At 38.4% G+C, this 21,845-nt stretch overlaps 1 protein-coding gene across 1 annotated transcript in view; it reads right to left on the bottom strand.

Moving 5' to 3' along the window:
• The window catches only part of MYO16 (myosin XVI), a 404,772-nt gene that overhangs the window by 26,441 nt on the left and 356,486 nt on the right, over positions 1-21,845 (bottom strand). Inside the window, exons 30-32 of the mRNA XM_075525989.1 lie at positions 18,894-19,140; positions 16,736-17,043; positions 13,707-14,906 (exon numbers count right to left, since the gene is read on the bottom strand). Of these exons, the coding sequence (XP_075382104.1) occupies positions 13,707-14,906; positions 16,736-17,043; positions 18,894-19,140 (1,755 nt within the window). The remainder of the gene's footprint in view (positions 1-13,706; positions 14,907-16,735; positions 17,044-18,893; positions 19,141-21,845) is intronic.

Below are 21,845 nucleotides of genomic sequence, written 5' to 3' on the forward strand. Positions count from 1 at the left end.
AGCTTTAACATGCCAAAAGGCCCTGACTTTATCTTCTGCGCTAGAGTATCCCTCTCTGTCCTGCCTCCCCCCTACCCAAAATATCCCTGAGTGTAACAAAGGTGTCTCCTGACTTTTTATCATAATATTTCTATTCCACACAGTGTACCATTGCACAGTGGTACCTTAGACAGGAATACTGTGGACAATTATAAAAGATATAGGGAAGCCCTCTGTTAACACTAAAAAAATTAGAAAATTCCTACTGATTCCAATTTTATCTATCGAATATTGGTCTGAAATCTTTACCATCTTTACCATCTTACCAATCTTACCACTTTACCATCATGTTTTCTCAGTCGCCTGATATAGAAGTTTGGACTTTTCTCCACATTAATGTCAACTTCCCCCTGCTGCCATGAATCCCTGCAGACACAAGTATGCACTGCTCTCGCATCCCTTATCAACCTTCTGAAACTATATCAGAAATACTTTAGGAGAGAGGAAAAGAAAAAACTATGGTTCCTACAGTTGAACATCACCAACACGCTGAATGTTAGCTTTTTGTTCAGACTTGCACTCTGCTGTTCTCACCAGATGGATGGATGATTTACCAGGTTTCAACTTTTTTTTTTTCCAAGTAACAGCATCTTAACAGTTTCCAGCTAGTAATAAATGTTATTTGAAGAGTCATCCATGCCTACTTGTGAGAGACTAGCTACAGAGAGGTATCAGCTGTAAGAGCATGGTGGGAGTTCATGATTATAAAAGGAATACAAGCTTAAAATGAAAACCTCCAGATTCTTTGCAACAGTGAACAGCATTTGGATTATTATTTCAGTGAACTGACTTTGCCAAAAAGATATCTCTGACTCAGTCAAATTCTGCTCTGACTAATCTTGCAGTTAATGAGGATGTATGGACTACAAGGATGTATGGATGTTTGGACTGGGGCATAATTTGCCCCTCAACTGCAGCATAGTTAATAGCTGGAAGTAATCACATGTACAGTGCTTTTAATCAGAGTATGACAAATCAAAGTGTAACAATTATTTCCTTACAAGCAAGCTCTGTATTCCAATAAACCCATAATTAATTATATCAACATTACTTGAAAAGTGTAAGAGGAAAGGTATGCAAAAAAGGCAGCTCACAAAATCCACATTTGCTTGTTATGCTCGGTGTTCCTGGAAGAGACTGAGTTTAAAACTCATGACAAAGTCATAAGGTGCAGGATGTACTGAAATTTCACTTATTTTGGAAAGAAAAGTCAGAGTATGGCAATCATGGAAATGATTTAATATATCTGCTTTTTATTTTCCTTTTTGAGTCATTATCTCACTCTTAAAAGAAACGCAATGCACTGAAAGTCTACATGATAAAACTTTTTTGTCAAAAGAATAACTTGAACCCTTTTAATTGAGCTATGACTTCCAAATATCCTATTATAAAGCTCATTTTTCTTAAACATAAAATGTAGGATCCCAAACATAGTTATTTCATAAGGAGTATTTAGGTTGAATTAATGCTGCTATCACCAAATTAGAAAATGGGCTAGTGCAGGCTCTATTCAGATGACAGATTAAAGTGCAATACTGAAACATTTTGAGAAACTATTAATTTAGTAAGGAAATTATATATTTAGCCTATTTAATAAAGTCTAAAGCAAAGTATAAATCACTGACTGATATCAGCATTTAGGTAGAATCACCATAGACTCTTTGTGCAGCAAGACATGAAGTAATAGTATGTTATTAAAAGCACAGCAGTAATTCACCTGGTTGGGTTGTATTTTTCTTTTCTGTCAAAGCCCTTTTTTTGCTCTCCTGTCTTTAAAAGTAGGTATATCCATAACGTATATCTGTCCCTATATGTTCTTTTTTCAAATACTTCTCCTTTTAACGTTTAGTGCTCATTTACAGTCTGACTGAAAACTCATTAATAAGAACAGAAGGCCTCCACTGCTTTCAGTGGGTTTTGGATCAGATTGGTGCTTACCTTGGATGCTTTGCGCAGCACTGCCAAAGCACCAAGGGATTCATAATACAGGGTAAACACAGAGGGCCTCTTGCTTTGTCTATCCTGGTAATCCAAATGTGCTCATAACTGTTCTCTGGCCCCGAGGCAATTGGTAAGAGACCCATGTCTACGCTATTACACTTTCTTGCCCTCCACAGCAGAGAGGCTGCATCCAAGTTGTCTACTGGGAATAGTCCCTGGCCTGTGCCGTTTCCTGAACCATGCCCAGATCTGTCTGGAAGGGAGCCAGCCTGCCAGGTCCAAAACCATGCCAGGGACTGCTCTAACACTTTGACTGCGCAGAGGATTGAGCTGCCATACCCAGGACGTTCCCTGGCACCGGCTCATTTACTAAGCCAGATACAGCCCTTCACCTTGACAGCACTAGTTACCACACCCAGAAATGAGTGGTCAATATTAAGTCCATCTCAGGAAAAAAAAGGAAAAATATGGAAGAAAAGCAACCTCAAACCAGATGGGGCTGCGGGGGCACGGAACTGTTGTACAGTTTCTGCTGAAGCCGCATTTAAAAGTTTCATCCTGACTATATGGGGAGAGCAGGTTCTCCCTAGTTTTGCTCTAGTGTAAATGCAAGTCATACACCCCTCTTGATCTGATTTGACTTGTGTCATCTGGACCATTCTTTCAAGGCACACATTCCTTTTCATTAGTTCAACAGAGAGCTAAGGCTGAGTTCCCAGCTGAGGAATTTCAGTGCCACAAGCTAGGCAGGATGTACGTAGGTCCTAAAGTAGAAACAACCTCTGTCCTGGTCAACAAGAACATCATCCCCATAAAACAGAAACTGCAAATATTATGGAAAAGCTTAAAAGCTTTTCCACAAAGGAACGAAACCTACAAAAGTATAAAACACATATAATTATGGAAAGAAATACATGAAAAAGGGGGAAATAGTTCCCCTTCTTATCATTTAATGTCTCTAATAAATCCCAGGATAATGTCAAACATTATTTCTTCATTCATGGAAAACATGACTTCCTGTACCCAATAATCAATATATGGTTTTAGTTATCAAGATCCACAGCTATTCACACTGGATCAGCAACTATGAAATCTGGAAAACACATACATTCCGGCAGATAAATTAATGTAATACAGGAGGAGAAGCTTTTTGTACCTGGGCTACCATGGAGTCTAAAAGCTAAATAGCTTGATTTCCTTGAAACCTGTGGCTGGCATCCAGCAAAATGGAAATTTCAAATCAAGCAGCTTGTCATTATACATGTGAGTAAGAGAGAACTGATGGATCCTATTAACCAGCATATGAAAGACAAGACGGTGCAGACAGAAGGGATTCCTGCCCTGTGCTCTCACTCTTTCTTGGGAGAGGCAGGAATACTCCGAATCCTAGCAGCCAACCCTGAATATTTGTTACATTTACTGTGGTAAGTGGACATTGTGAAGTGTGGGGAGGCGGGGGGAAAGAGATGGCAACTGCAGAAATTATGCAGATATTTTTTGATGAAGGAAAGGGAGAGGAAGGTTAAATAAGAACGGGCCATTTTATTTTGGCTCGAGTGTTTACCGCTGTGCTTCGTTGCACCTTGACAATTGCACTCGGCGTTTCCTGCTTTGCTCTGACTTACTGTTGAGACCTTCCTTGTCCACGGCGTTTGCTAGCTACCCTCAGCACATGTCCTTTCGCTGGATAAATGCATATTGCTTCAGAGCAGTTCAGTTTACCCGCATGAAGTCACACTGTGACCTGCTGTAGCATGACTGTTTGCTTTGTCTGCTGAGAGCTGGAGGCAAACAGATGCAGCTTATTTGCTGAAAGAAATGGAGCAGGATGAAAACTGTCAGGACAGGATTCCCCCAGCCTATTAGCATGTACTGCCTGTCTCACCCTCATAGCTGTGCTGCTGGCTGCCGCTGCCGTCAGAGGCAATAATTATTCATTGATTTATTTCACCTCGCAAAGCCTGCCCTTACAGCAGCAATTGTCTAGGATTTCCCCCTGCATTGATGCTCCTAGGATAGGCAGCAATGAATTTGTCCTGTCGCTTCCAGCACCCTTTCTCTCCGAGCTGTGTGAGTGGAGCTATCAGATGGTGTTACAAGCCGCTCCAGAAGCCGCGTTCTTCAACGGAGCAGGTAAATACAGAAACAGACCACTTCTTCTTTGCTCTGGGAAGCTGCATTCGTGGGACCTCTTTACGAACACCGGAAAGCAAAGAAAGGAGACGCAGGCCATGAAGAACATCAAGTGACAAAACTCACTCTGCTGGAGGTAAAGAGCTCCTCTGAAGAATATTGTGTTAGTGTGACACCGATCAGTCAGAGTTCAGAAGATAAGGCTGGTAGTGGGAAGGAAGTCGCTGAAGCAACTGCAGGAACTCCTAGGTCTGGTTCAGCCCTTAAGACCCATCAGCTCAATCCCTTTTTTATAAATCACTTCACAGCTATGGCAAGTATAGACCTAGAACAGAAAGGTTTCTTCTGCTTTCTTCTCTGATGGACTTGTGCTGGTGGAAAGATAGTGCTCTTATTTTACATTTATTTGAGTGACAATCATTACAAGCTACAAACCTTTCCCTCCTTCCTAGAAGTAATGTCAGGGACATCTCTGGGTCAGGTAAACTTTCAGAGCTGGTGGGGGAGATAGATAACGCAAGTGCCTTCTTTCCCTGTCTGGAGGACTCCAGATTGTTTGAATTAAGTTTGTTCCCAACATGAGACAAAGAAAACTGCTGCCGAAGTGGAGAAAAAAGCCGCCTTAAATACTGGTAATGGATGAAGAGTATCTGGACAGGCTGCCACCTCTCCTGCTTGATAGTATCTGAGCAAGAACTTGGAACACCTTTTAATGCAGCAAATGTGCTAGAGTCCAGCCAGTGCACGTGTTTCAGAGACTGGGGATTTCATTCACCCCATCTTCTCTAGGCACTGATCTCTGCAGGCCTTTCTGAGGTCCATTACTAACCACAGAGAGCAAGAAGGAGGGCAGCTCTGCTTGGGACAATTTCCTGCCCTAGGAGAAGCATTTCTTCCTTCCATGTTCCCATGTTCCCCACCTTTTCAAGTCTAATATGGAAAAAAGTAGCTGATTTTACTCTGTAATAGCTTTGTTTACTGTTAGGTGTGTTGATTGGCTGACCAAGGAGTCTATTTCTTGTGTTTGTGTGGTTAAAAAACTGCTGGTGTGCTGGAAAAGGAGGCGGCAATGTGGTAAGAAACACAGCTTCCCTTTTTTAAACTGTTTTCTTCTAACTAATGTGGATGCAGCAGTTCTTTTTGAAGGCAGACATTTAAGTTTGTTTACGTTTGTGTGTGGTATCTCAGTAACAGAACAGCCATTACTGCTGGGCTTCAGCTGCTGTTGGAAGGAATTATGTGATGAGACACTGTCTCAACCTTCCTCCCCCTCAAACACGGTTGCAAATATTGTAAAAATAAACAAACAAAAAAACCCCAAACAAACAAACAGACAGGGATTTGCTACTGCCAACAGCATCACATCAGTTCTATTTACTTTTCCCACAGAATACTTCTACAGAGATTTTTCAGGATCTCTCTCATACCAGCTCTGGCATCGACTGCAACGCAGAAGTCTTAGCGTAAGTGACTGCGTTGGGCAGATAAATTGTTTGAGCAGATCCCGAGGGACAATCCAAGGAATATTTTCGGATCACGTGTGTTGTAATCCTGCCCACCAAACAGGGACAGCTATTCTGGAAAACCTCTCGGACAACATTCCCCATTTGCTTTCAAAGTGAGCTTCTAAAATAAAAATTGAATTTAGATATTTCTTTAGCTTGTTTTTAAGTTCCTTTTGAAGGGATACAGTGATGGTCAATGACACATCCGTGAACCCCAAAGCAAGAACATATGGCTATCACAATGCAGGGTGACAAGCATCCATACTGTGCACAAATATAGCCAACCTGTGGCTAAAAACTGTCACTACATACTACTAGTATGTCAGCATCGTACTGCAACCAGCCCTTAAGGAAAGAACTAAAAGAAATAATGAAATGTGGAACTTCAGGTCTAATTTTTTCGTATGTTTTTTCTTTTAAAAATTGCACCACACAAAGGATAAAATTCATGTTTTTCATTTTAAAATAGAATGAAAACTCAAGCCAAAAGAGCACTGAACTTGAAGGCTTCTTTATTTTCCCACTCACTAGTGGGCCTAGGGAGAAGACAGATGCCTCAAACTGCTACTCCTACTTCCAGTGCTCCACTCCCACTCACTCTCCTACCCTCTCAACAGCAGAGTGCAGCGGTGTGGAGAGAGCATGAGGGCCAGGGCACCCTCATGTTTATGACCAAGTCTTTCTCCCAATCTCTTTCCCACCGTCTTCTCTTGCTTCTCCATCCAGCCCCACAAAATGCGGATGCTGGAACTGGAACACAATACACACACGTGGGTCTATAGTTTCATGGTGAGCTGCACGAGTCCTGGCAAGAACTTTCGGTCATCGCTGAGGGGTTTGCGCAGTCACAACTGCATTGCTCTTGGATACCTGAGCCAGCGACTTTAGAGTAGCTTGGTTTGTTTACAACACATCTTTGGTTGCTGTGTAGACGTACCCCTAAATGACAACCTGACCGGTGTTGAAATGGCCACTCCTGAACTTATATAGGTCCAAAAATAAAAAGTCAACACATTTAATGGAAATTGTTAACATTTCCAGTAAGAAAAATTTTAGTATTTTTGAGGCAAACCATTTCAATACTTTCCAAACATTTTTGAAAGACTGGTCATGAAAGAATATTTATTTCTGCACAGAATTTCAGAATGCTTGAATTTCATTCCAGGGCAAAACAAAAATAAATGTCACAGTCTTGGCATATTTTGTGAAATGGAATTATTGTTCTCTATTGAGGCTCTATGCAAAAGGTGATTTAATGCTGAGATGGATGTAAATAAGTTAAAAGCATCTGAACAGATTTCTCACTCAAGTTGAGAATTTAATTAGAGACTTTCACTAAAATGTGTGTTCAAATGTCATTCTCTACTATTTCCCAAATGCCTGTAGTCCTGTAAAATCAAGTGATAAGATGTTTACTGCCAAATAGCCATATTCTTGGTTGGTATCAGGAACGGAAGTGTGCTACAATTCAATTTCCTTGTTCTCTCAGATATGGCTGATTTCTCACATTAATGTATCTTTGGTTTACAATTAGTGAGGTAGTGGTTCCTAAACAAAGTCCTTCGTGGTTCTGCATCTTGGATCACAAATGAAAAATACTGAAGACTGTTTACTATTTAAAGAAACCCACAACACAGTTAGTAATGAGACAACTTCCCGAACCATTGCTGATTTGGAACAAAGATGTTGCATCAGATGGTGAAGAAAATACATTGTTATGAAACTAATAATCCTGTAAATGCCTACCTGAATGATCAAAGTCACTATTAAAGGTGGGATACTATTAAAATCTATGGGCTTGAAATGCACTAAGCTGAACCAGTATGGTGTGGTTATTGTGCTCCAGTATCAGACAGGATGAAGCGGGGACAAAGTAAATCCAACCCAATGGAAAAGAAGCAAAAAAGAATCAGTAATTTAAAAGGAATGCCTGCAGTTCTCAGGAATGGACCACGTAAAAGGAACAGAGAAGTCAGTGCACTTACTTCTCCTCAGCTTCCTTCCTGTTAAGCAGTGACTAGGTATGAACGTGAGAGAGCCTGTACTGGGTCAGACCATGGGTCGGTCTACTCCAGGATCCTTTTCTGACAGCTGTAGATACTTACAGTATAAGATCATGTCAAAAATGCGGTGATATTTCCTGTGTGATCCTGGGGCTGCACAGTCTCCTCCAACCTCTATTTGACTGGATATAGGCTTTGGAAATGTGTGGAGGAGTGCTAAAGATTTGATTTTATTTTCAATACAAGCATTTAAAATGCAAAATAAATATAATAAAGGTTTATGACAATATGTATTCTTTTTTCTCCTGAAATATAAATGAGACTTGATTTGTTCTTCTAATAATCTGCAGGTTAAAATTGTTTACGGTGATCACACACAAAGCTTCTTTTCCATATCAGAACAGAAAACCCAAGCAAATTACACATGACATGATTTTAGGCTGTAAGAGCAAGCAGTGAAATCAACCAGGAAAAGAAATGCCACAGTGAAAAAAAATCATCATAACAGAAACCCAAAAAACTCTTCAGCAGTAAAATATACCAGTTTTAGAGATTCTGAAATGGAAAATTATTCTTGGTATATTGTGTTTATCCTAAAACAACAGATCTTTTTTGTGGGAAATTATCCACATAATGGCCAACTTATAAATGAGGAGAAGACTGCAGGTTAAGGTGGTATCTTTCAGGCTGTAAAAAAGTTCACAGACATTCTGCAAACAGGAATGGAGGGTACTTTCTGTAGACTCTTCTAACCCCTTTGTTGGCTGCAGTAATGCAAACCACAATTATTTCCTCAGAAAAATCACGCAGCATGGGCTGGACGGCAACCGTATTGCCAGCAGTTCTGCCTCCTCTTTCGTAATTTTCTGCATAGGGCATCTATGGCTATCCAAGTATGGGCCTTTTTTTATGACTCGCATTAAACTCCCACTAACAGTGCTTTGGCTTTCTCCCACTTTTCTGTACCTACTGCAAGAGATTCAGATTGAGAGCTACAGGTAGTCCATAGTGAATCAGAGAGTGATGACTCTCCTGTGTTTAGATATCTAATCTGAAAATTAGTCACAGAAAGTCACCCTCACTCCCTGGTAATTAAAGCAATTATATAAACAGATATTAATCTCTTTCTGAGAAGTGTTGTGAAACTTAATTCATTAAAGTTTTAATGCTTTGAGAATTTTACTTGAAAGATGTTACAGAAATCCAATGCCTCATGTAATCATTCCTCCAGCATTCACAGGTAAAAGAGATAAAAGGTGACAACACAGCTTTCTGTATTACTCATGTTTTGTAAGTTGTTAACTTTTGCCACAAAGAAAGTAAAACTATTACATTGTATCCATATAATGTAGGAATAATGAGATGCAGATATGAATATTATCTTTATTAAGTTGCTTAAGAGGAAAAGCTGAGTGGCTTAGAGGATAAGGGACTGGGATTTCATCTCAGAAACCCCAGTGGGGATTTAATTTGCAATCCACTGTTGAGACATTAGCTGCACAATAGCTTACTCTAATCTGCTGATAGACCGAAATTATTTACTAGCTATCAAAGGGATACCTGCCTTTGCCAGGACAGTACTCCCCATACATACACATCAAATCCTGTTATTTTCCAAGTTTGAGCAAATTTCAGTAAAGAGTATTTGGCAAGCTTTAGTCCCAACTAGGTATGCCTAATTATCTATATTATTTGCCAGTTGTAACTATCTTCCTGTGACTTCCAGTGCTTAAACTGGAGAATGTGGAATAATTTACTGGCATGTGAAGCTACCTGCCTTGGAAATACCTCACTTAGGAAGTAGGTAAAGAAGGGATTCATATAGTTAATGGATGCCAAAGATATTGGGCAAACATTTGAACAGTATTGATATTTTGTTAACAATTTAATGTTTGCATGCCTTTTCTGTCGTTACTATATAAGTTGCTAAACTGTTTTGGAAAGGAATAGGTCACTAAAGCATGTATAGACACGCATATACAGATCTACTTGTATTGAAACAGTAACAATTCACAAAACTTGGAGGCCTATACATTGATGACCTACATAAATGAAAGGTCTTCCTAATTTTATTTCTTAGGCACTTAAATCTGGGGTTGCAAGCTTGCACATTTTCTTTTGCTCAGACACAGAAGTCAAGCATCCATGCCAATCTTTTCTCAACAAGCAGGAAGGAGAGAAGGCATTCAGTCTTTATCTCACTAGCCTGATGGTAAGGAAATTCATCCAGGTTAAGGGAAAAACATATTTCCTTTGCTCCTTTCCCTTTAGAATCCACATGAATACACATTCTGCCAATCTGTGCATGGATGATGGGCTGGGAATTATTCCATCTTTTGTTCTGAAGCTGAAGCAATTCCCCTTTGTATGGAATAATTTAATATCAACTGTACCAAATTTAATATCAACTGTACCAATCAAGAGAAATAACACTACAACCTAGCAATCTGAGTATCATTCATCCATGTTGAGGAAAAGAAAATTCTGTCCTTGCTCCACAAATATTTAATATGAAATGCTTAAACATATAATTGTCTCTTCCTTATATAAGGAATGTCTTATATGTTGAATTGTTAAAAATATTTGCACATTCTGCTAGAGAGTGTGGTTTTGTGATTAAGGCATTGAATTGGGTTTCATGAAGTCTAGTTTCAAATCTAAGGTCCTGTCCAGAAATATCTGGTAAGGCCTCTGCACATGACCATTCAATTTCTATCTGTCTTTCAAACTAAAGTTTCTACTTCTAGAAATCAGGGAAAATAGAAGAAAAGTCTGTGTGTGTGTGTATTACCCCTTATCTGCACTCAAGCCTCATTTTATATGAAGTAACAGGAAATCCCTGTCTAACAATACAGCTGTAGATTCAGTGACAACTCTTTTCAACCTTGGAGGAATCACTTTATCTCAGTTCTCACCTGTTACAGTTTTGCTTATTTAAACTATAAGCTCTGCAGAGCAGAAAACTTCTGCTATTACATGTAAAGTATTTAGCAAGAAATTGCATACTATGTGATCCTGATCATTGCTTGAACCAGTAGATCCTACTCTTGTATAAAAAAATAAGGTCAGGCTGGGCCACCAGGTAATGAAAATTGTTGCCATTTGATTATTATTTTTGTTGCCTGTGTGAAAGAAGAGTGCTCTCAGTTCAGTTCACAATAAGTCCACAGTCCATCAGAAAACCACGAATCCGTTCTATTGTAATTCTGGATGATCATTTCCCATAGAGAGGTCAGGAGCCAAAAGGACATCGGTGTTCTCAGGCCTTGAAATTACTCCTCCAGGCAAGAGGGAGGCATGTTGGGGGATCTGTCTGTATTGCACTTTTATTGGCAAGGAGGCTTTTATCTCAAAGGCTGATGATCCCATACAGAAACTTATTGATTCCCATAGCTAACTCTCCTAACTCTCCAAAATGGCCCACAATTTTACTTTCTGTTTTTAGTTAAGGTTGTTGGTAGGTTATAACTTATGGAAATAAAGGAAATTGCACATTACAGAGTGCTGCTCTAGGCCATGTCTTGAATTTTAATGAATTTCTATTAAAATTAATTTAATTTTTTTTACCATATCATCTCCTATAAATAAAATACTACAAATGACAAAAAGAAGAAATGGAGGAGTCTTCCAGGAACTTAATATGCATTAGGCAATAGGTGATAAAAAACCAGAAGGTAAGACATGGACAACTTCTAGGTTTACATAACAGAGTCCACTCTGCTGATTGCCATCTTATTACTTTGCATCAGAGGTTAAATAAAAGATATTTTTTTCCAGCCGTTACCCTAGAAATGAACTGAACACATGAAGTACATGAAAAAAGGCAAATTGTAAAAACACACACATACATTCACCTGTATTTCTTTGTTACTTTCAATCCATCTGCTCATCATTGAACTATTCATATGTAACCGCACTTAGTATTATACAGTAGCTTCCTAGCTCATAAAATATTGATTCAGGTTTTTTATCGTATATCTTTCTTGAACTTTGATCTTTCATACTTAGTGCTTTGATGAAATATTTAGAAGTACAACATTTTCCATGTGAAAGGTAAATTTAGACTTTTTATATGGTAGCCTCTGTTAATGCACTAGCTTCAACCCACAGGAGACCCAAGCTGAACTCTATCTTGGTCACATTTAGTTGAAAATTGAGTTTGCAAAAATCCTCCAACCCAAAGAAACATTTTTTTTAAGGTGTAAAGGTCAGTTTTGTGACTTGGTTGAAGTAGGTTTGCCACACTTCCTCACCAGGTACATCCAAGGAGCTGACTTTAATAGTAACTTCCCAGCAGATAAAAATGTATTATCTATTGAATTTGGCATCTAGTATTGAATTCGGCATCTAGGAATAAGCAAGGTCCAGTTAAAGCTTTTTCAAGGTCTGGAGGACTCACAAGGGTTCCGTCTACCACGGTTTCTCTGATAGCTGGTAGGAGCCTTTCTCCCAGTGTAAGTCTCTTGTCTCCACCTAGCCACTGACTTTCATGAAACCTGTAGAAACTCATTAGTTTTGAGACTATCTCCTTGTTGTATTTGGTTGAAAAGGGTTTTGGCTGAAGGCTGCCAAGATTCATAGGGACAGAGAGACAGGGTGGCACACAGACAGACATACACATATCCAGAGTAAGCATAAACATCTGCTTCTTTTCTCTTACAGCTGCATAAATCAGGATATGATACTGAAATCAATGGAGCGGTATATATTTAAGAAAATGGACAATGAATGAGAAGATATTCTATCCCGTTCTTTAATGTTTTGTTTTATATTTCAAAAATAGGACTTGATATTGCCCATTTTGAATATGCTGCACACACCCCTTGATTAAGACAAGCTGTTTGGACAGACAGAAATGAAGAAGCAGAGAAAACAGAGTCTAGAGGTTTTATCACTCTGAATTTTAAATTCATAAAGTTTTGTGTTTGGGAGATGTTACTAGGGAGAGAAGTTTCTGTATACAGTGCACTGACTATTTTCAGTAGCAGACCTTTTTTTTTAAATCAGAAAAATATTGTGAAGACTGGTGTTAGTGTTGTGACTGATATGCAGAACCAGGATTTACTTCAACTTTAATCACTTAGAAGTTACAACTCTACTAGTTTAATTATCTAGGCTTTCCTTATACCCAATGGAGAAAGATATATGGGAGGAATTAAACTCTCAGAATGACTGTCTCTTCATAGCCTAAGGATTTGATACTTACATATCGAGCTGTTAGCTGGACAAAGTTAGGTCAGAAGCATCTCACCCTTACAGAGCAACTAATTGAATCTGTTAACATCAGGATGAATTTTCAGTAGTCATAAGATCCATAGATTTGTTCCAGTAACAACATTAAACCTGTTATTACCTGGATAAGGCAAATAATTAAGTGACAATTTCTGAGGACTGTGGTCTCAAAAACCTTTAGCAAAATGGCAAGCTTTGCTTCTTTTTACAGTTGGCTTTTGCACTAGATACAAAAGATGTTCTCCAGATGCCAGAAAGCCAGGATACCAAGTAATCTCTAGGTATGTACATAAGTGTATGTGAACGACAGGAAAAGTAAGAATAAACGGATAGAAAAGGGAAATAAATACAGTTTGCTGCATGACTCTCTATCTCAGCTTTATTTAGGAGATTAATAATGGCTGTATCACCAAATTCAGAATTTCATGGAAATGAAATAATGAAACCTGAAAAGAAGTCTTCACATTAAAGTACATGCTATCTACCAGACACCTAGCCATATATTTCATTCAAAGTATTTCTATAGATTGATACCATAAATTCATTTTCATATGATGTAACAACTGTGTTTAGTTTACTGAGACTGCTGGAATGTTAAAAATAATCCATTTAAATTTGTGTTTACATTTTGGTAAAAGAAAAGTTGACAAGTCAGAGAAAACCTGAAGACCTATATCTTTTATATGCAACCTATTTTCTATATGTGCTTCTTATGACTACAACAGGTCTTTCTTTAAAAAAAAAACAAATGACGGTTTTGTTTTGTATTTTTACCTACTCTATCAGCTTCCAATGTAAGAAAGTTTTAGTGCAGAAGAAATACAGTATACAGAAGCACAGAGATCTGTCTTACCTTCTGGCTCCCTGATCTTACGTCCTGCTGCAGATTTTCGTAGCACACTCCGTCCTGAGTTGAACAAGCTAGTTAACTCATCAAGGGGACTGGTCAATGACCTTGAGTTTGTAGGGCTGTATGGAAATGAAGATGACGAATTTGAGTTCAATTTCCTGTGATCTGCTCTTGCCACCTTTGGGGAGTAAGGCAGTTTGGAGAATGGAGATGAGCATCCAAGCTGAGCAGGATTTGGTCTCTGTGGTACTTTTGACAGATCTGAGTTTGTACTTGTTTTCCCTGTATTAATCAGAAAACTAGCACAAGTCTCTGGAGGAAATGCAAAATGTGTGGAAGCCCGGTAGGAACTAGGAGGTGGTCCAGGAGGAGGGGGTGGTGGGAGAGGAGGAGGCGGTGTGGAAGGAGGAGTCACTTTGCTGGAAACATTGAACACAACCAAGCCTGGAGATGCTGGTCTTTCATTCTCCCCTTTCTGGCTTTTGGAGTACTGTGGAGATAATGGACTTGAGCCTTCTGACTGCACAGGGTATTTTAGGTTGGTTTCCAAGACAGGAAGCTTTTTGACTTCCAGTGGTGTTAGAGGTGATTCATCAGAAGCAGGTGAACATGTGACAGGGGTTGGAGGAAATACAAGAAGTGGTGGCCTGTGGGGGAGCAAGTTAGGGAAAGGGGCTGGAATGTCACATGAGTCTTTATAGATCAAAGCTGCTTGACTGTTTCCATCCAATGTTCCATCTTCAATGTTAACATGTTTTTTGCTTTCAAACAACAGAGGAGGAGATCCAGTCACTACTGGATTTATTCCATTACCATTGCTTCCTTCTTCTGGTAGAAAATACTTCATTTCTTCATATACAGACTCTCCTTGTTCTGGGCTTTCTGCTTCAGCAGAACTGCTTTTCATTGCATTCCCTACCATTTCAATATAGACAGGCTCATTTTCCTCCTCTTCTTGTGACATATAGAGACTCAACACACCATGTTGTGGCCCATCAGCAGAAGCTGCTCTCTGTACTGTCACAGTGTCATAGCCACCTGGTTTAGCTACTGTGCTCGCCTGTTTTACATCCCCAGGCTTTTGGCCAGGTATTTCTTCGTAAGAGCCACTAAGTTTCGTATTGGGACTTCGTTTTGGTTTTCTGGGAGGTATTTTTTTCATGGTACTATAGTCATCACTGTGTGGCCTTGGACGGGTCAGTACTAGGAAAGTGAAAAAGGTCTGTGTTATTACCAGATCAAAGTCAGTTTTTTTCTTTCACAGGTCTAGTACTTTAAGCCTTCAAATGTTGCCCATATAGTTTTACAATGAGCAGCAGTCATAAACACAGGGATTCAGTCAAAAGTATAAATATTTCAAGGAATGAAATGCAGAACTTCAGCTTCCAAACCACAAGCCTTTGCTACTTGGGCATATAATCTGCTTTGGTAATCTCTACTGCCACTAAAAGATGAGAACACCTGAGGAGATCTCTTTTGAATCCAAATGTTCACTGCAAGGTCTGTAACGCATGGAAATATGTGCTTGTTATTCTTTTTGCCCCAAGGGAGAGGGGCATGCTTTTAACTAGGAGTTTCAGCATGGTGCTACTTTGACACCATGTTATTGCCAGTAACTGAAGGACCCCCTTTTATGTAATATCTATAAAACTCTAATTATAGGCAGATATTATGCCTATCTCTTCTTTTGTACTGCGGGTGTGGAAATAATTTATAAAGTTAGGGAATCCCATAGCCTAAGGGCAATTCCCCAACTGAGTATACAGTTAAGTAAGCTAGATGTCTTGTCGCAGCCTCCAGGCACGTATGGAGTGGAGAGGCTAGATACCTAGGTGCTTGGTCTTTTCAGATCAAAATTAGATGAGGTGTAAATCAGAGCAGGTTTTGGACAAAGACTCAAGAAACCAACACAATTCTTGGAAAATGAGTGTACAGCAGGGAAACTGGCCCTATTGTTTCATACATATGAGAAGAATTCCAAAGTTGTTTTGTGAGTGTATACAAGCATTAGTGTTAAGACCACACACATACATATATAAATTGCCATTCTTTCAAAAACCTCTGCTAGAGCTTTTTGGTTAAATCAGTTATCTCTTGCAGAGCTGGGCACAGAAAGCCGAAACCGCTACAGAGCTCCTTAAGCCATACTAGTTTAAAAGTATATTGGACACAGTTCATCTCTCCTTACACAGAGCTTGAACAAGCAAGGAAGAGGTTAAGAAAAATGGACTTGCATCTAATGAACTGGACATGAGAACTGTAATTATTTTGCAAGAGGGAGCTGCAAAGGTTTCCATCCATTGTATGCAGGATTAGAGAATGCTTATACATAGCTTGAAACCCAACCTGAAGGATCTTTCCTGATAAGCCTAGAGGATCCTTTACACAAAGCATGACAAGTCAGGCTTATCAAGGAAAAGCAGAATGCATTCCTCCCCTTCATCTTCTACTCATTCATTTCAAGGGTGAAGGAGAATAGAACAACTGAACTCAAAACTGTTCTATATGCACTATAATGCATTGAGACACTTTGGGACTTTCATAGCACTTTCCTTCTGAACAAAAAATTCACTGTAAGCAAGCTATAGCACAAACATAAACCACTGAATGCATAAGTTATTCATGTGAACATAGAGAAAAAGTAGGAGAAAGTTTAATATTTAACTTGGTGAAATTCAAGATTTGAGCATTCTGTTTTAGTGATGCAAGGTATTCTAACATACAGTTTAAAAGGTGAAATAAAATGGTCAGTGGAGTAGAATAGCTCAAGTTGTCAGAGATCATTTGTCTCTAGAGGGAGTTCTGCAAATAGGTGTTGGTTGTTGACAAACTAGGCAATTAGAACACATGAGTATTATTTGCTGATTTGGAAACAAATGACAAATTGACTCATTTTATTTCCTGCCACTGAAATATTTCAGGGAAGCAGGACTTTTCAAAGGCGCTTGACTGTGTTTAAAAGGATCAAAGTGAAAAGAATAAATCAATAACCTAGAGTAACATTTGCGACTGTTTCTCCCTTTATGCCTAACCTTCATTAGCGGTTTCCTTAGAAGCTGCTGACAAGCAAGCACTAACAGCCTCGTACGAAGCGCTCAGTCGTGTGTTGGGGTCCCTCTTTGGTTTGGGAGGAGGCTGTTTCCTTGGTGATGGCAGGCTATTGCTGTCGTCCATGCTGAACACAGAGTGCAGGGAGGGGGATCTGATGGATGACCCAGCTGCAGAATGTACCAAGCCGTCCACTGCCATGGGGACAGGGACAGAGCTGGAATGAAAGTGCTTAGGCGTTCGACAGCCGGCAAAGCTGTCCTCAGAGACCTTCCCACCCTTGTCTTCAGCTCTGAAAACACAGAAAAGAGGCCCAGATGCATTATTCAAGTGATAACAATGAACCTGTTCATGCAAACATAACAACAGCTTTTTGGTAAACAATCTCACAAGTCCCCTGCTGTGTCGAGGGGATGTGTGTAGTAATCTTCTGACAAACAAATCCAGATCAAGCTGCTAGCTTTCTTCCATTTCCTGTTTCATGATAAATCAGGACACTGGCCCTTTTTCACACAAATGCAGCCTTCCTTAAGCAGTTTCATATTGTTGATCAGACATTCAGTGAATGAATTGTTCACACTTTGATTGTTACACACAATCAAAAGCTGGGTTTTCAATCTGAATGATAATTTCTGGGAAATCCATTTTAATAGAAAGTTACTGAGGCAGCAAATGCTGAGCCTTTATCATTATTTTCTAAAAAGACAACTATAAATTCTATTTAGATAATGCAAATCTTTAAAATATTAGATGACCTTTTTAACCAGCTACATTGGCTGCTTGAACAATTCCACCCAGATATCTCTATATCTTCCTGTTTAAGCTTAATTATTAGTTATCATTTTAATAATATTAATTATGACATTATGTTTACTTATTTCAATTGCAGTTTTGGAGTTTTAATTATTCCAATTTTTTCCTTTTTTTTTTCTATTTCAATACGTATCGAGAAGTGATGTTTATCAGCTGCTTCCAACAAATTGATTTTTAACAAAAATTCTTCTAACATTTTATTCCTCCAAAAATCAAAACGTTGAAAACCTTTTAACTTAGAGTGGTAATATATTAGATACAAGATGTCTATACTGTCATTTTACAAACAAATCCCTGAGTATTTGGGTTTTTTAAATTGTATTTCTGCATGGCAAATCACCAGCAGAGCTGGAATTCATGCACAGGATATAGCCAGCTGCCCACGTAGTAAATGAAATAGCTAAAGATGAAAGCATGGTGCTCAGTGGATAATTTGTTTTCACTGTAATGTTTAATTACAGTCTTTCCTACAAAGGCATTTCCTCCGATATGTAATCACTGGGATATTTGAAGCTAATTAAGCAGATGCACTGCCATTTTCACTTTAATAAAAGTCACTGACAAAAGCAATGAAAGCAAAGGGAGTTGTTCTGGATGAAAATTAAGTTCCTATGGAAAAATAAATATTTATATGTCCAGCAAGTTATAGACACATTCCTGCTATAGACACATACCTATTAACTGCAAATGCTACCTCTCCCCATTCGGCTGTCTGAGAGAAAAGAGATCAGGGACTCAGTTCCTAGAGGAAGGCCCTCCAGCATTTGCTGGATTTGTAAAATAGGTGCTCCTGAAAACTCTGATGGGAGTTAAACAAAAAACATTTGCCTATTTTTAAATAAGAGGAAAGAATCCTCCTTACAATCAATCCACCTAGTTCAATGCGTAATCAGGATTTCTTAGTCTGGACTTTATTGTAATTTAACGTCTTCCTAGCTGTTTCTCATTATCTTGGCAATTTCCAATGTTGGAATTTTAAGTTAGAGGAATTTTTCTTTTGTTTGTTTGGTTTGATGAAAGTTCAACTATAATCTATTTATCATAGAATTAAAAAATATTTCTGTAAAAAATAAATGCCTCAGAGACTTGAATAAGTTCTTATAAAGCTCAGCGTCCCCTGAATAGGATATTAGGGTGTCCTTAAGTTTCTAGACTTAATTACCTGATACACAGAAAAAAATAGGGGCTAACATTGATTTGGGCTGAGTATATACTTGAGAATCCTCTTGCAATTCCTCAGTCATTTCTATGACTTTCTAAGCAGGGAAGGAAATCACTAAAACTGAAGAAACGCTTTAATTCTTCACAGTAGATGTTTTCTCATCTTACCTTTTGTGGCCTTCTTCTGGTCTGTTTCTAGCCTCTAACTTTTCCCTGTGGTAAGCAGCGTTCATCTCATTGCGGAGCCGGTCATTTTCCCGAGCAATGTCAGAAGCGTTTTGAATGACCAAGGCATCATATGTTTTCAATCCCATATCCTCGGCGTTCTGCAAGAAGCTTTTGATTGAGGTGACCTCTTGCTGTTTGATGCTCATCTTCTGCAGCAAGCGCTGGCGAGCTAGAAATCCTCTTACAACTACCATAACAGAAGGAGAAAATATGGACCAATAAAAGACAACTAATTAATTGGTGAATAACTTAATATTACTGTGTGTTCTGCTATAAACATGAGCAAATCAAGTTCAGTCAATGTCTTATACAGAGAACGAAAGAAATGTGATGGCATATGAATAACATACTAAAATGGAACTCTCTCTGTTTTCTACTGCCAGTGCTTAAAACAAAGTATTGACAGTAAATTCATTCATAAATTTGAGCTATCACAACTCAAAATGTTTACTTTCACTGAACGTTTTTTATTATGTTACAACTGGAAACTTGGAGGTATGCTGCAGACTGTGAAAGCATACATTTACACTGCAAAGGTCAAAAGATCATTTGTTTCAAAATAAAACCGTGAATAAATGATTGTTGCATTGAATACAGTAGGAATGAAATTATCGTTTGCTTTTGGTCAACTTAAAAAAATGCTTTAAATATTTCGGTGTATCTAAAAGAAATCAAAACCAACACAAGATTTTTTAATGAGACTTAAAGACCTTTTGTTGCTCATTTCCTTTCGGCAAAAACAATTAGATTCATTTAATGCAAATTTCTCAAATGTATCTGTCACATCATGTCTACATTTTTCAGTTTAAAATTTTCATCTGCATTGCATCAGCTTTATGTAGCTATTAGGCCTCTTTTTCACACTCTTTGTCAGCCTCACGTTGGGAGAAGATTTTGGTGTATCTCCTATAATAGCCTTCTATACTACTGTGCTAAGTACGTACATTCTTTACAACAAATTCTACCCAACCTAAATATCACCTAGTCCCGTGAATTTTCAGAAGTACGCTGCTGATCGGAAACACATGGCACAGGGACCTCTGTGGCCATGATGAATTCGGCACCAAATTAATCACTCCACCTGCAACAGTGTGGTATTAGTATTCTCCGAGTGTATGTTTCGGCTTAGAAGGAAGAGATATGCTAACTAAAGGTACTTTATTTGTGGGAGTTTTTTTAAGTTCCACAAGGTCCTGATTCTTTTCAGATCTAGAATAACTACTGTGTACCTCACAGGGAAGAACCTGTTTTAGAATTATTCCCCTGTTGCATGAAATATTGTTGATTTTCAGTACGTCAACTTACATGTATCAAAAATAGGTCAAAATTCATCATTGCTTATTATGGTTACTCTCATTCTGGTCACTGAAAGTTTTTCACAAGTGAAGTCAGCAGGCAATAGCCTGTATAAGATGTTGGTTTGAGTTTGGGGGAAAATACTGAAAATGTTAATATTAAGACGGGAAGGTAAACAAATGTTAAAACGTATTACGCCTTTTTAAGAATGTAATCAAGTTTCAGTCTTAGGTTCACTGCAGAACAATATCAAATGACAGAGTCGAGCTGATTTAATCTAAAGGAAAAATGTAAACACAGAAAGATACAATTAGTCTCCTATGAATGTAAAATGTTATTAAATAAAATAAACAGCTAAACCAGAAGGCAATGTAAAGTATTTTCTACCACCTTCTATGTCCTTGTTTAGATATTTAAAATAAGATTTTTTTTAGGGATGCTCAGTGCCCAGCTAATGAAGTATAAGAAAGGTTAATGTTAACATACTAATACTGCTCCTATCCAAAATTCACTGGGTATAGAAACATCCAAGTTCAGGTGCTTTGAGATTATTTATAATGGACAACTTTGAAGGTTTACATTTTTGTAATCACGGCCAGCCATGCCATTTTCAATCCCTTTAGTTACATTCTATAAAATCTGACTTCTTTAAACCCTGAAACATTAATGCACTTATCCAATTTAGCTGAAAAGGAAATTAATAGCACAGTTATTTGTTGACAATTTTATGAGAGTATTCACATTGGATATACACATTACTGCGTCTGAATTCATAATGTTGCTGTTGCAAAGGTAATGAATACATGCATAGAACATTATCAGAGTTCACTGCTCACAAGTATGAAAAATTCAAGAGATTTTAATAATCAAAAATTGTTCCCTCACTTCCAATATTTTCTTTAAACTTATCTGCTGCAGAGCAGATAGGGTATTTGAAAAACGGTTAAGCATCAAATCCTGCATGACTTTGGAAAAAAGCTTATAGTTTAAAGTAACATTTTTACAAGTGTGTGTGTATGTGTGTACTTCTACCTTGACAAAAAAAAGGGTTGGTAACACCACTAAGGTTGGTTAGGAAAAGTAAATACAGAGGTCATTCCTCTGGCAGGATTGTTAACAGGCATGAATGATGCAGAGTAGCCTGCTAGGATGGTCCAGTAAAATGGTATCTGTACAGCTAGCTGTAGCATTTAGAGACTGTACAGCTACTGAACTATGCACTTTCATCAAAATTGAGATGTTTTGAAGAAACATTCAACAAAGTTTTATCAGGAAAGGTTGGCAGACAGACATCACTCTTGTCTTTTGCACACGTTTTCACGAACTGAGTAGCTCAGGCTTTCATTAGAAAATGGACATTTCACCACATTTCCTTCTCTATGAGAACATTTGAGAGATTTTGCCTTCAGTTCAACACAGAAAAAAACCCCAATTTCACAAGCTCAAAAACTGCTGTGAAATGAAATTGTCATCTCTTAGACCTTTACTGCTCAGTTTCTACTACTGTACGGGTACTAAGATTGTCTTCTGAACTTGCTCCTCGTTTATGTAGATCTAAAATAATTCTCACTTATGCAAATTGAAATAATTGAGGTT

Source organism: Mycteria americana, chromosome 1, assembly GCF_035582795.1.
Source record: "Mycteria americana isolate JAX WOST 10 ecotype Jacksonville Zoo and Gardens chromosome 1, USCA_MyAme_1.0, whole genome shotgun sequence".
Lineage (NCBI taxonomy): Eukaryota > Metazoa > Chordata > Aves > Ciconiiformes > Ciconiidae > Mycteria > Mycteria americana.